This window comes from Fistularia commersonii, chromosome 26 (genome assembly GCF_037954325.1).
Source record: "Fistularia commersonii isolate RoL2024-O1a breed Wild chromosome 26, RoL_Fcom_v1.0, whole genome shotgun sequence".
NCBI classification, from domain to species: domain Eukaryota; kingdom Metazoa; phylum Chordata; class Actinopteri; order Syngnathiformes; family Fistulariidae; genus Fistularia; species Fistularia commersonii.
The window spans coordinates 7,889,977-7,903,675 of record NC_141309.1 but is presented as its reverse complement, the minus strand read 5'-3'; the positions used below and the strand labels follow the sequence as shown (position 1 = coordinate 7,903,675).

At 39.1% G+C, this 13,699-nt stretch overlaps 1 protein-coding gene across 1 annotated transcript in view; it reads left to right on the top strand.

The window, feature by feature from the left end:
- Window positions 1-13,699, top strand: part of LOC147218483 (single-stranded DNA-binding protein 2) — a 51,740-nt gene that overhangs the window by 18,810 nt on the left and 19,231 nt on the right. The window contains exons 2-4 of the mRNA XM_086173426.1: window positions 2,956-3,028; window positions 7,459-7,520; window positions 7,730-7,814. Coding sequence (XP_086029552.1) covers window positions 2,956-3,028; window positions 7,459-7,520; window positions 7,730-7,814 — 220 coding nt within the window. The remainder of the gene's footprint in view (window positions 1-2,955; window positions 3,029-7,458; window positions 7,521-7,729; window positions 7,815-13,699) is intronic.

Here is a 13,699-nt window from a genome sequence, read left to right as displayed (position 1 = left end):
AACAGTTTCCTTTTGTTTGACGCATCCAAAATCTAATTTTAAAGAAAGACTCAAAAGTAAAAGCACCTCAATTTAAATGGACTAATGTAACTGTCTATATCTTAGTCACATATTCAGAAACTGGGCTTGCATTACATATTTGTCATAGATCTAGCAGTCAGATGACAATAAATCTCTAATAAATGAGGCATGTTAATTAACCAGATGTTAAATGTGTTTTTTTATTTCTCCTTTTACTGATTTTGTTGACATGGGTTTTGAAGCTTTGTCAACATCACAGTCACTAAATCTTAATTATTATTACTTTTTTCAGTTTTGTGATTTATATCATGTCTACAATAATCTGTGGATAATTCATTGAAATATTGCCGTGAAATAAAAAAAAAAAAAGAAGAAGAAGAATTCAAACACTGATGCTACCATCTGGTGTGATTTGAATCCCTGCCAGACTCCTTACTTAATTGATTAACAGTGATCTATCAGTCTTGAAATGCTGATCCTATTTTTTTTCTCCGTAAGACAAGGGTGTGGTTGAGCTCCAGGCTGCTCTCCTCTTTGTGAAGCCGAGTAACAAGGCAGGATCACCATGTCTTCCGGCTTTCGTCATTAGGCTAAGCCTGTTCTTTGACTGTTCAGGCTCGCTGGCTGTCAGCTCCTCTGAACTATGACTTTAATTTCTAATGGTTACTCGGAGTTGACTGAGAAGAGGAGCAATTGCAAGACTGTGAAAAAGCGTCACATTTCATACTTTATCAAGAATGTTATTCCAATATGTTGAATTAGAGGGAGAAAACCACTAAGTAGGAGAGACATTGATCTGATTTATGTGCAAATTGTTGTGAATGATGTTTCTTCTCACCTTCAGCCTCATTATTCTTCTGCTCCATGCTAAGCTTACATTTTTTTTTTATCTCTTTTCTTGCATGAAAGCATGAGGTCACATCATAGATTTGCAAAATCGATCACAGGTCAAAGCAGCCAGACTGCCCGGCACGCCGCTACTAGACGAGGAAGCGTTTTTGCACATTGATAGATCGCTGACTGAATACAGGACAAGCCTCTGATTCTTTTTTTCAGTCTCACTGATTCAGTTGATTCATTCATGCATGCTTTCGGGTTCACTGGCAGCACTTTCAATGTATTGGTTGCAGATACATGAGATGAGTTCGGCCGAGGGCTCGCAGGGGAAAAATTTAGACAGGTTAACAATGCAAAACCACATTATAGAGTAAGTTTGCTTTGAAAAATGTGCAGTTGTTCAGTGCCTTGGAAAAGAAAGAACAAAAAAACATAGTCAAAATCTTTTATTCATGTTCAGTTGTTGAGGTGTCATAAGTTTCGTTGAGCGTCTCATCGTACCGTTAACCTTGTTCCTCTAAAGCATTTTGTCTCTACTTCTTTGGCTAAATGTTGGGCCGGGTGGAGGGAGAGAAACAGCGAGGAGTAGAGGGGTAGATCTTCCCCTTTACTCCTAACATTATTTCATCATTAAACAAACATCGACTCATTCTAAAAAAAGTGTGATGGATCAGATAACGTGAAATTGCAAAAGGTAGAAGGGGTGAGACTGAGATGATAGCGATGAAGTGAGGAAAAAAAAAGTAGGTGCAGGGTGGAGAACAGGGTGGATAGACAGAGCACCTGTATATAGAACGGAAAGGTGTGCAGTCCATCATGTTTGGACAGGCAGACAATCTTGTCTGGAGAATTTTATTTTAACCAAAGGGGCATCTCGGTTTGCAGCTTTCAGCAGAAGTTGTGCGAAAAACTCAAGACCCTCATCAATATTGAAAAATACAACCAGACATTTTCCATTATTTACATTTCTAGATCTGACAGTTGTTTTCTATTTAAAATCCATCACTATGATAAATTATGCAATTTTGGCTTTTGAAAAAAAAAAAAAAAAAAGCCTGAGAAACCTGCTGACAAATTCTGTAATAGCAATCTATTTCAGGATGTAATATGGGAATGTCACTATTCATATAACTTGCGTGGCTAATAGGAATTTAAAAAAAAACAGTTTGAATATTTGGTAAGTGTCTACAAGACATGTCTCCAGCTATTGTATTGTGATGTAAACAAATGGAACAAAAGCCATAGATCATGCGCATGTCTTTGTCATTTTTACCTTTTTACGGTTCTTGCATTAGTAGTTAGTTTCACTGTATTTGAACCTTCAGAATTGTTGAAAATGACAAGAGTTGTTAAAAATGCATCCAGTGGTAGTAAGAGGTACATGAATTTTATATCATCTCTGCATTTTCATTCTAATTGGTTATATTAGCTAACAGGATCACAATTTGTTTTGCATAAGTGTCAGAGTGTCTGAAATTACCGAAAAGTGAAAGCATAGAATTTGTCAACTGGTCGCCTTTTTAATCAAACACATTTGCCCCTGTAGAGTTTAGCAGGGTTTAACTTGGTGTCTTAAATATCGTCCGATGCTAATTCATAACAAACATAATGTCGTTCATAATTCCAACCAGTTACTTAATGCCTTTACCTTACACCTCACCAAATCTACAGGGGGTCTTTAGGATGTGCTATTGATCTCCTGCCGGTCAATGTTTATCTTGTATTTAAAGACTTGGTAGATAATCACAGGACAACTCCCTGGAAGTGGCTATTAGGAGTAACGTATAGACACCGACTGGAGAATTGATTAACAAATCAAGCTTGTAATTAATTCTAACTGTGATCAGAGGCATGGAGAGCCTGCTGGAGGCACAGGGGTCGAGGTGTTGTATGGGGAAGTCCCTCTGGGGGCATTCTTATCAGATTATTTATTTCCAATAAGGGAGAGAAAACTGGTAGATTTCACATTAAGCGTCATCCTGGTCAATTTTTATACCCCTTAAATGTAACCATCATTCTATTTTTATCAGCATGAACACACAGTTAATATATTAACCTACTTGTCTGTTTTTGTTTCCTTCTTCTCCGTTTGCGCAGGTTAGCTCTGTACGTGTACGAGTATTTGCTGCATGTAGGCGCACAGAAGTCAGCACAGACCTTTCTCTCGGAGGTGAGTGTCAAGAACGTTCAGCGTTTTGTCAAGTGTCAAGAGTTCACACGAGCACGTATGAATTCCACACTGAAGGATGGCCTGAACCTTGGGCGGTGTGTGCAACAGCCGTCGAGGCTGAGTGAATTAGCCCGGCTGAGCCAACAGTGCTGAGCCAACAGGTTGGAAGCCGCAGACAAGCTTTTTAACATCAATGATGCATTAACAGGAGGTGAGCAGGAGCTAATAGAGATAGAGAGTGAGTGTGTTTTTGCCCGGAGCCGGGCGTCTTCTGCCATTGTGTGCCGACCAGCATACTGGCTCTGCCCCGGTCCATATATTTCAGTTTATTTACCCAATATGTTTCTTAACTTTTGCTTATTTTTCCTAACTGGCTCTGCCCCAGTCCATACATTTCAATTTATTTACCCAATATGTTTCTTAACTTTTTGCTTATTTTCGCAAAGTCGCACTTAATTTTTTTGTATCAACATTTCTATCTATGACATGAGCGCATCCCCTTCGCTTTAATTCCTCAGAGGTTAAAAAGTGAAGGGGTGAATATAAGGTCAGTTGATTCTTGTACTTCACTTTTCACTTGAAATTATGGTAAATTACAATTCAGCAGACAGTGGCCAGAGGCTTGTACATCAGCCAGAGGAAATGGAGAACAAAGAGAGAGGGATGAAAAAGGTTACATCATCGTTTGGCACCGATTCTCATCACTGACTTTGTGTGCATGTTTGTGCACATGCGCAAAAACCCCTTTTTTCTCTGCCATATCACTTGCTCTCTCTTCCACAGATGTGGGAGATGAAAAGGACAGGCGGTGTTGTTTTCAAGTGTGGGTGCACATTAGCTAAAAGTGCAACTAGTATAAACACAGCCGCTTGCTTATATACAATACACAGAAAACGAACACAAACTAACACGATCACACACACACACACCCCAACACACAGAGGGTAAGAATTAAGCAAAGTAGTTCTTGTTGGAATACTGGGGTTTAGCAAGACATAGCTTTAAAAGCCTGTTATCCTCTTTTTTTATCATCCACATCTGTTTATACTGTGTCCCCCGCCTCAGGAAACAAGAACCCAAAAATCCCAACTAGGATTCAAAATACCTAAACCCAAAGCCCAAAGTCAGAAACTCACAGTTTCGCCACACGGGCAACTACAAACAATATAAACACGTTCAACTGAACAGATGGCCGGCATGATTGCTGTGATCTCATATGGGGAAGAACCACGCCGTACCCAGCTCTCCTGAATGGCGTCCTCACCAGTTTAATTAAGCGATATCACACAAGAAGGAGTAATGTTGGTTGTTGTTTCGTCCAAGGCCTCTCCGTTTCCAGCTGTGATGTCACCATGGAACTACATACTGTCTATAATTGCACTGTGAATGAGCACTGTAGAACCATAAATCTCTCTTGCTCTGTCCTTGTCAGTGTGTCGGGGGTTGCGGGGCGTTTTGCTGTAATGTCACAGAGGGGAATGCACACTGGGATTTGGCCACTGGTGAAACTTAAATGGCAAAAATGAAGATCGTTACAGATTCTGAAAAGCTGTACGCTCACGAACGACTTAAAACCTTTGCATTTAGATAACTGACAGTTTCTGATCCAGATGATATTGTTAATATTGTAGCGTTTTAGTCAGGGAAAACACCCGGTTGACGGTAAAACGTCTGTTTAATAAGCAGTTGCTGTTGTTGGCCATGCTACACAAGCCTGCAATACAACTCACTGTTCCCGCTCTATTCCAGGTAAAAAAAAAAAAATCCTTGCACCCCAAACCACACCCACAAAATTCCCAGCAACCCCAAAATCCCACAGAAAACAAGCATCAGCATAAACCCCAACATTCATGACTCGCTACAGTATTATTCTTATTTTGGAAAAAAAATAAGGATGCAATAAACAATATAAGAAAAAATAGCGATGAACCTTATTAGGAGCCAAATTAGGAGAAAGGGGTCCATGTATTCACTTAACTAATAAGATGAAGAAGCAGAGGAGGAAAAAATACATTTTCTTAAATACCGGTTATTATTGAGGGGTTGAAAACAATTTCTGGCATTACTTTATTGTTGGTTTTCTTCCTCTGTGGCACTGTCCTCACTCCCACCTGCAAGTTATTTGTCTATCCTACTCAATATTCAGTAATCATTATGGTCTGGTCTCATCACCCATGCTCACAAACCTATAGGGAGACCCGTAACACACATAGTCATCAATGAAATAATTATGTGAATGGGCCATTCTCTGTTTTCTGCCAGTTTCCTGCCTATGACTGTCCCTCTCAAACCACTCAGTTCGACTCCGTACTTTTCCACTTACAAATGCTCAGCCTGTGATAGGAGCTGCATGACTTTGTTTTTTTTTTTTGTTAAGACCCTTCACGAAATCCATCTGCTCAACAAGACCTTTGATTGTTACCCTCTTTTTTTTGACAAATATATTTTTCAATTTTGGTTTGATGCTGAGCCGTTAGCTCAGGTCCCTTTTCTTTCCCTGCAGATATCAACATGCACATCATGTTGGCCCAGAGAGGAGCCTCTGGAGCCCATGTGCATTACATGATCATTTATCAGCCAATGATGAAGTACTTAAATGAAAGGCCTTGCAACAATGTATTCTTAAGTGGATTAAAAGATCTGATGACACAAAGCTCCTGAAACATCAGAAAATGGCTAAAGGTCAGGAATGGTAACTACATTTTTTTTTTTTTTTTTTTTAATAGTTTTGAAGCTACCAGAAAAAAGGTATAGGCCACTGAAAACACACCCTGTGCAGATTTGTGAGTGCTGTATAGTTTTCAGATCCAGGATGGCGATGTTTGTATCCTTGCTGGACGCAAACATTGGCTGAGTTTGTGCAGTCTCTGGAAAATGTGGCTGTAGGATGGAGCCAGTATTCACAAAATGTGACTAAAATATCAGGTTGGGGGTGGGGGAGGTTCTTGTTGCATATTAAAACTGCTGGTGTTTTAAGTTGATAAACTGCTGTGAACAATTAACTCTGGCTGGACCCATTGGAAACTTATCAACTAGAATCAGTTTCAGAAACATTTGACCAACTCAGATCTTCAAAGCATGGTATTCCTCCCAAAAGACAGTGTGTCTTATCCCCAGCTTGGGTCAGGACAGTCTGATCAAAATGCACTCGTTCAGCTGTGGCTGTTTTTCTCGCTGCTATTAAAACAGGTGACTCAGTACTCTTAAAATCTTGTGCCCGTATAAATGAAGGGAAATAAAAAGAGATGTGAGTGATACAAGTATGTTTATATAGAGGAAAGGCAGACTAAACAATAACGTCATAGTTGGACAGGCGTCTTGACCACTGCCCGCAGCTGCACTTAAGACTGTTAACGTGTGCGCAGCGCGTATGTCTTTGTATGTATGTACACATGAGTGGAATTTATATGCAAGCTTAATTCGGGCGGATCAAGAACACACACTGGTTACAGCATCCGAGGCAGGCACTTCCATTTCTATGAAAACTGTTAGGTGGTGCATGATGCAAAAAATAATTCAAATTTATGGCTACAGTAATTTTTTGCGTGTCTCTCAGCTCCTTGACTGTCAGTGAAATCATTTAGTGTTGCGTCTTTTGTAGACTTTAAAATTTGACTATACGGATATCATTATGGTTGTTAAATGACAATTAAACCTACAATAGGCGTGATTCTCTCACACCTTTCTTGTCACTGGAAGCAAACGCGTAGAAACACACCTTTTGGTCAAGTGTGCATCATATTTTCAGGCAATTTTCAGGGTTTGGCTGCTGGTGAGGAGATTTTTCTGAACCTCTACCCCTTTTGCACCTTTCTGACAGTGATCCTGACATCACTAAGTTTCTCCCCCAGACAATAAATGTCAAATCACATCTTGACAACTGCAACAAGGAGGTCTTGGCCTGTGAGGCCCTTCATTTCTTCACATTTCAAAACAACGAGCACAAGAGCACGCGAGCTAAAGAGCATCAAACCTGTAACTAGTTAATGTTGTATTCACAAGAGCGTGCAGTGATTCAGCTCAGCTTTGTAAATACCTCTGCTAGAAGGTGCACCAATGGTGGGTACTTAAAAATAATTCAAAACCACATACAGACCCACAGGCACATCCGCTGTACCTCATTCTACAGCACTGTACAATCAATACTGGAAAATACTTTTTAAAAATAGCATGGAAGTCAGTTAAGACTGACGGTTTTTGAGTCTTGAAAAAAAAAGGAAGAAACCACTCTAAGTAGGGTGGATAATGTATGGGTTTTTCAGGAGTTTCAGGGGACTCCAATTATCCATTTATGAATCTGTGGCTGGAGAATCGAAATACAATTATATTATGGGATGTGTGGAAGAATTCCAACACGCTCTCACTGACCGTGTGGAGAATGACTTTCAATGCTCAATACATTTCAAAATTGGCTTTTTCTGTCCGTTCAGATACGATGGGAGAAGAACATCACATTAGGCGAACCTCCTGGGTTCCTCCACTCGTGGTGGTGGTGAGTGGTTTTCTTGTCTTTATCTTACTGGTCCTTCAAAGTAAACTTTATAAAATTTTAATTTCCATTACATTCCTCAAAGTGGAACTGTTAAATGTAACACTACACTTGTATACAAAAGTCAATATCTGGCTTTCAAAGATTACATTTTTTCACAACTCAATTTTGAGTAATTGTCCTGCGCATTTCTGTCTGGCTGTGTATTTCAGTGTTTTCTGGGACCTGTACTGTGCTGCTCCGGAAAGAAGAGACACGTGTGAACATTCCAGTGAGGCCAAGGCCTTCCATGACTATGTGAGTCAGCCCCCCTACAGCTTTTTTATCAAATATACAAGAAAAAAAAAAATTATTTACATCAGTCCAGTTCAGATCAAATATGGATGCCGGAGTTTTGTTACTTCCCACTTTGTTTTTCGTACTCTGCAGTTGTTTCTCCGAGGATTAAGAATAAAGATTCCGTGCCTTATAAAGAGCAAGAAGCATGTTGGCTCTGTAAGAGAGCAGCTTACAAGTGAAACATCGGTATCGGAAATATTTGAAATGTGTTATATTTGAAAAAACAATATTTTGCGGTTTACGTTTATGAGATGATGTTGACATCTGCATTTTCCCAGGACTATGCAAAGACCATGATCATGGTCATGCTGCTTTGGTTTTATTCCATAAACCTTGAAAAAGTTTGTACTTTGTCATGAACCATGCACAGTATTTCACAGGAAACATTCTGTAATGTGCAGTAATTCCTGCTGGAGGTTTGTAGTATCTGCTACTGATCCATTGCTCTGTAAGAACACGGCACCTGTAAAAAAAAAAAAAACATCAGCGGACTCACACATCCGCCTACACTTATGCACCCTGATTAGAATGAAAGCATTCTGGAAAGGCAGGCAGTAGCCAGTGTGTTCGTAGCATTGTTTATTGGCATGTTTTGTCTTTGTGGCTCCGCTTCATTCAGTCATCCACCTTGCAGCGGCTAGAATGCTGTCAGCGCTGCGAGCACTCTGGAAATGTTACATAGAATTGTGTCTAGGAGGAAGGACATATGGCGCCACCCGAGCGGAGTTAGATCCTCATTCTCGAGGAGGATGATGAAGGTTGTCTGGTTACCCTCTCTCCTTTATATTGATATTTTCCCTCCATGGTCCCACCTGTCACTCACCAGAATTGTCTATATGCTGTGGTGTATCAGAATCCCTTTTTCAGAAAAGTACAAAGTTAGAGGTTTCTGTGGGATCAGCCTTCCCCCTTGAACTCTCTGTTCACTTCTCTTTCATTCTCTTTTGCTCTATCTCTTTTCTTTACACTTTCAATCTTACAGACCTGTTTGGCTATCTGTACTTGCCATTGTGTGTGTATGTGTGTGTGTGTGTGTGTGTGTGTGTTCATGTTCACAGGTGAGGCTGCTGATGATCAGAGTGATAAATAGGTACTTCAAGGATGAGGCAGCTTTGTGATGATGTCATCCTGGCTCAGAGGAGCAGAGCTGGAGGGCGGCACAACCTCAGCCCTGAGACAGCCAGAGAGGAGAGGAATGACAAAAAAAAAAAAGAGGAGAATTGATAAAGTGAGAGAGGGCAGTCAAAACAAGAGATAAACAACCTATTGCGATTTATTGTCCAACAAAATTAAAGAAAACTGTAACATCTCATCAACAAAATGAAGTTTGAAATAAGTCCAAATCTCACAATCATTAGCAAAATAACATGTCTGTACTACAATTTGACCAATTGCAATTAGACCAAGGTCACTTTCAATCAACAGTTAAAATGCTTCGCTCATTCCCTGATCCAAGCGAAGGCACTGCCCACATCTATCTGCTGCTCATCTGAGACAAAATGAGGGTACTACTGCAGTAGATATTACTGGAGGGGGAGTATTGTGTCTTAATTTGATACCCGTGTCTCTTCAGTTTCCTGATTTTGAGACTGATGGAGATTTTAATCAGAGAATTTGAAGGTTATTATTTTCTGATAGCTTATTACTGGGCAAAGTCTTAATTAACGTGGGTGAGAGAAAGGAGCTCATTCACATTATCTTTGTGTCCCTTTCATTTAATAATTAATGGAACAAGGTGTTTGACTCGATTTCTTTGATTAAACCGATTTTGATGACCTTTTGTTTCGGCTCCGAGCAAATTTTACTCGTAAGCAGCCACAGCACTTTCTGTGTTGTCTGTTTACACTGTGTGTATTATATGTTCTGTACATATTGATTTAACCGCTGGATTTGAGTGTCTGAGGGCGGACTTGAAGGATGTTAATACAGTGATCCTGTGTTAAAAGGGAAAGAGCCTGAAGAACCAAGTAAAGAAAGATGCAATGCTATTGATTTCAGCAGTTGGGGCTTGGGCATCACAAAGGCAGTTTACAGTTCTGTTAAGTGCTTTGTAAATTGTATTCTCTGTAGTAAATGAATTGTCTCCATTTGTGAGGGGCCATGATGTCATGAATACGAGTTATTTTTAAAGGACACATAATAGTGTGCTCCTTTTGTTTTTCAACGTGTATGTGAAAATTGCCCGTCTATTATTCTATGAGTTTGAAATTTGGAAACGATCATAAGCAATTGACAGATATCCAATTTTAAAGTATTCAAGCACTGTAATACACGAATTTGGAATACACTTTGTCATGTGAAATTATTGCAAAGAGGAAAATTTGAATGTAATAATTCTGCAGCAACAATAGTGATTTATTCTTTTCTTTTCTCACAACAAGCTTTTCTTCCAGCTCACGACTGTACTCTTTTACAAAATATGTTGGAATTACATTAGAGCAAGAAGTAATCAAGCAAGCAAATTGCTTTCAAGACCTATGGAAACAAAATACAGCACATTAGCAGCATTTGTTCTACTTCATTAAAGCATTTAGACCTTTAAAAGTATTTGCTGTGCTGGAAAACATTGAAGTTATGAATTGTGGTAAGTGGTTGGGGATGTGTATCTGTTCAGCACTTGAAATTGAGTTTACACACTACTCCAGACATGCTCAAATATTAGCTAAGTGGATTATTTTCACAGGCTTTGAGAAAGACACTGTAGGACTCCTGTTAGAGGGCCTGAGTGAAATGAAAAAGAAAACTCCACTGACAGAGATACCTGACTCCTGATTTCGGCAGATTATCTGGCTCTGACAGTTGTACTGGTTGAGCCGTGCGTCCTCCCGATAAGAATATGCACAATAACTGAAGCGAGCAGTTGGTTGAAAAATATGTTTACTTGGGAAAAAAATATTTGAGATAGTTAACTGAATATTGTGACTGAGAGAACACTGTGAATTCAATTTTACTGTAGCATTATTATTATTTGTCACTCTTGCATGCCAGAACAGCAAACACTACCACACGCACATACGACAGTAGACAGTATATACGGTTATGTAAGTAACGGTCCAGTCTATCAACTTAGAAACAGTAAAAATGAAATTCAGTCAACAGCACAAACATGGAATATAGTCACACAAAGTGAAAAAAAGAAGTGAGTTGTTGAATTGTCAAAGAAAAATTGATTTGCCTTGCTTTTGATATATTTTTCTCCCTTCTTATTTCATTATTTACAGCCTCTTCATCGTCCTGAGCCCCCAGGGTGGGAGCTTATGGAAAAATGTGTATAAATGTCGAAAAATTGTAAGATTATACTTTATAATTGCAAAAAAAAAAAAAAAAAAACAACAAGCATTTTTGCATCAAAGATGCCGACTGAGGGCTGCGACAGAAGACAGACAGCAGTCTTATATGCGAGTGTTATAGCTCGCCTGCTATCATTATGTGACATCATTGTGGAAGATAGCAGGCGTGCAGAGGGGAAGCAGAGATCAAGAGGCAGTGCCAAGAGAAACCCTCTTTGATAAAAATGTGCCATCTCACACAGCCAGATCTTACATCTATACTCTCACTCATGCATGGGAATTTATTTACCCACAAGAGTACAAATTCTGTCTTTATGGTGCAGTTGATATACATTGTTCACAGAATTGTTGTATTTACGACTTCAAAATAAGGCTGATGGTCTGCAACGTAATACAGGACGAACACGAAAGTATTCAAAAAAGGGTTTATTACGGTATATTGAGAATGCATACTTGCAAAAACACTAAGGGCATGGGGGTAGGAGACAATTCGAGTATGGAGAGTAACAGCCCACGAGATGTTAACATACCTGTCCTGTCTGCTTTGCTCTAATGAATTTTCATAAGGTTGCTACATGTTAACAGATGAGTTATTTTACCTTCAACAACATTTACGCACACAGGTGCCATGCTAAGTTCCACCGATCTACGAAGCTCAAGGTAGCTTAGTAGGTTGAGTCTTGCTTTCCATGTGAAATTGGAACTGCTGTCCTATAGACTATCCTAGAACTCAAAACACTCACCACAGGAACATTTTCATCTACGAACAAATGAATAATTGTATACTCCTACGCTGCCTAGTAAAAGAATTGTGTGACCCCAGTATGGAGCAAGTCATTCATCGTCATTCACCGGCAAAAACAATTTAGAGTCCTCATTTAACCCACTGCATGTGTTTGGCCTATGGGAGGAAGCCGTAGCACCCTAGGATCAATGCCCTGTGAGGCAAAGGCGGTACTAACAACTGTACCACTATGCTGCCGGGTTGTCAAGTTTGTCAAGTAACTGGACAAAAATACGGTAATTACAAGTTTAAGTTTTTTTTTTTAATTTTCTCTTTGCAGCCTCTGTCTTTCCGCGAAGATGCATGGAATTCGTGAGATCTGTTGGGGAGTACAGTACTCTTGGGATCTAATGAAGCCTTAATTTGGCCAGATCTTAACTTAACTGAAATCTTTGCTGGGTGCATTCACCACTGCATTCAAAATCATCAAAATGGAAACAACTTAGTGACTGTCACAGTATTCATGTTGTTCATGGCGCATACGTATTCTTGAGCACTGGTCTCGGTTTTGCTGAATTTGATGAAAATCTGATCCGAATACAGACTTGTTGACCTCAGGATTCATAGTTATCATTTAATACCGGTGATCCAGGTGCATTTATCACACATACCTCCATGTGTATTGCCTGCTTCTCTTTGACTGATGATATGGGAAGTTTTGCATCATTAACTGCTCCTCATCAGTTTCCCCACCTTTTGTTTCCCATCACTCTGGCACATACTCTTCCACGTTCCATTTGAGAATTTTCTCAAAAGGCATATTAGGTCTAAACTGGCTTTCACAATCTTTTGTGTTATCTATGGTTTTCAATTTCAATTTTTTTTTTTCTGTTTCAGCACGATGAATGCTTCCCTCGTGGCTGCAACCAAATAAATCAGCTACAAATGTATCTGTTTTAAACCTTTTACTTCACCAGTTTTCAATATATTTGGAAATTGCTAAATCTTGTATATATTGCTAAATATTGTATATATATATATATATATATATATGTATATATATATGTATGTATACATATATATGTATACATACACACACACACACACACACACACACAAATTTAAAGTCACAGAATTTAAGATGGATTTTTCTATATACTTTCAGCTTTATTTCAAATCAACTGTGTTCATGTACGGATGCCAAAATAAAAAGCATGTAGCTGCACAAATATATATGAACCTTAACAAGATCTGTGACAGCTTTTATTTTCAATTAGAGACATTGACGATGAATTTCTGCTTTTTATTTAGTTTTATGATTAACACTCATACAAACATTGCTCCATTAATCTTCTTTATCTTGGTGATTTCATACATGTTTATTGTTACCAATTTCCCAGTTGTGATTTTGCTCTAGACCAGCAGGGATTGCAAAACAGTTCGGTCAAACTCACATTTGTTTAAAACCTTGTGAAGTATGACTTAGAAGTAATCAGTTCTCTTACAGTTTCTTTGAGTTCAGTAAGTCTTGAAAGAATCCCATTTTTGAGTTGTCTATTCTTATGAGCCCAGAATAAATTAAATCAACGTTCCACACCAGCAAGCCAACAACTCTCTTGCAGCACTTACAGATCGGGGTTGTTTTCCCTAAATTCACCCTCTCGGGCAGATTGCCACCACGTAATAATATCCCCCAATTCAAATTTGACCAAACTTTTTCCTACTTTTTACCCTAAACTGAATCCTTTATGACAATGAGGTGTTTTTTTCAAGCCGCTGTGGCGTTTTTTTTCGTAATTACATGCAGCTGGATTGAATCTTTTGAAGAT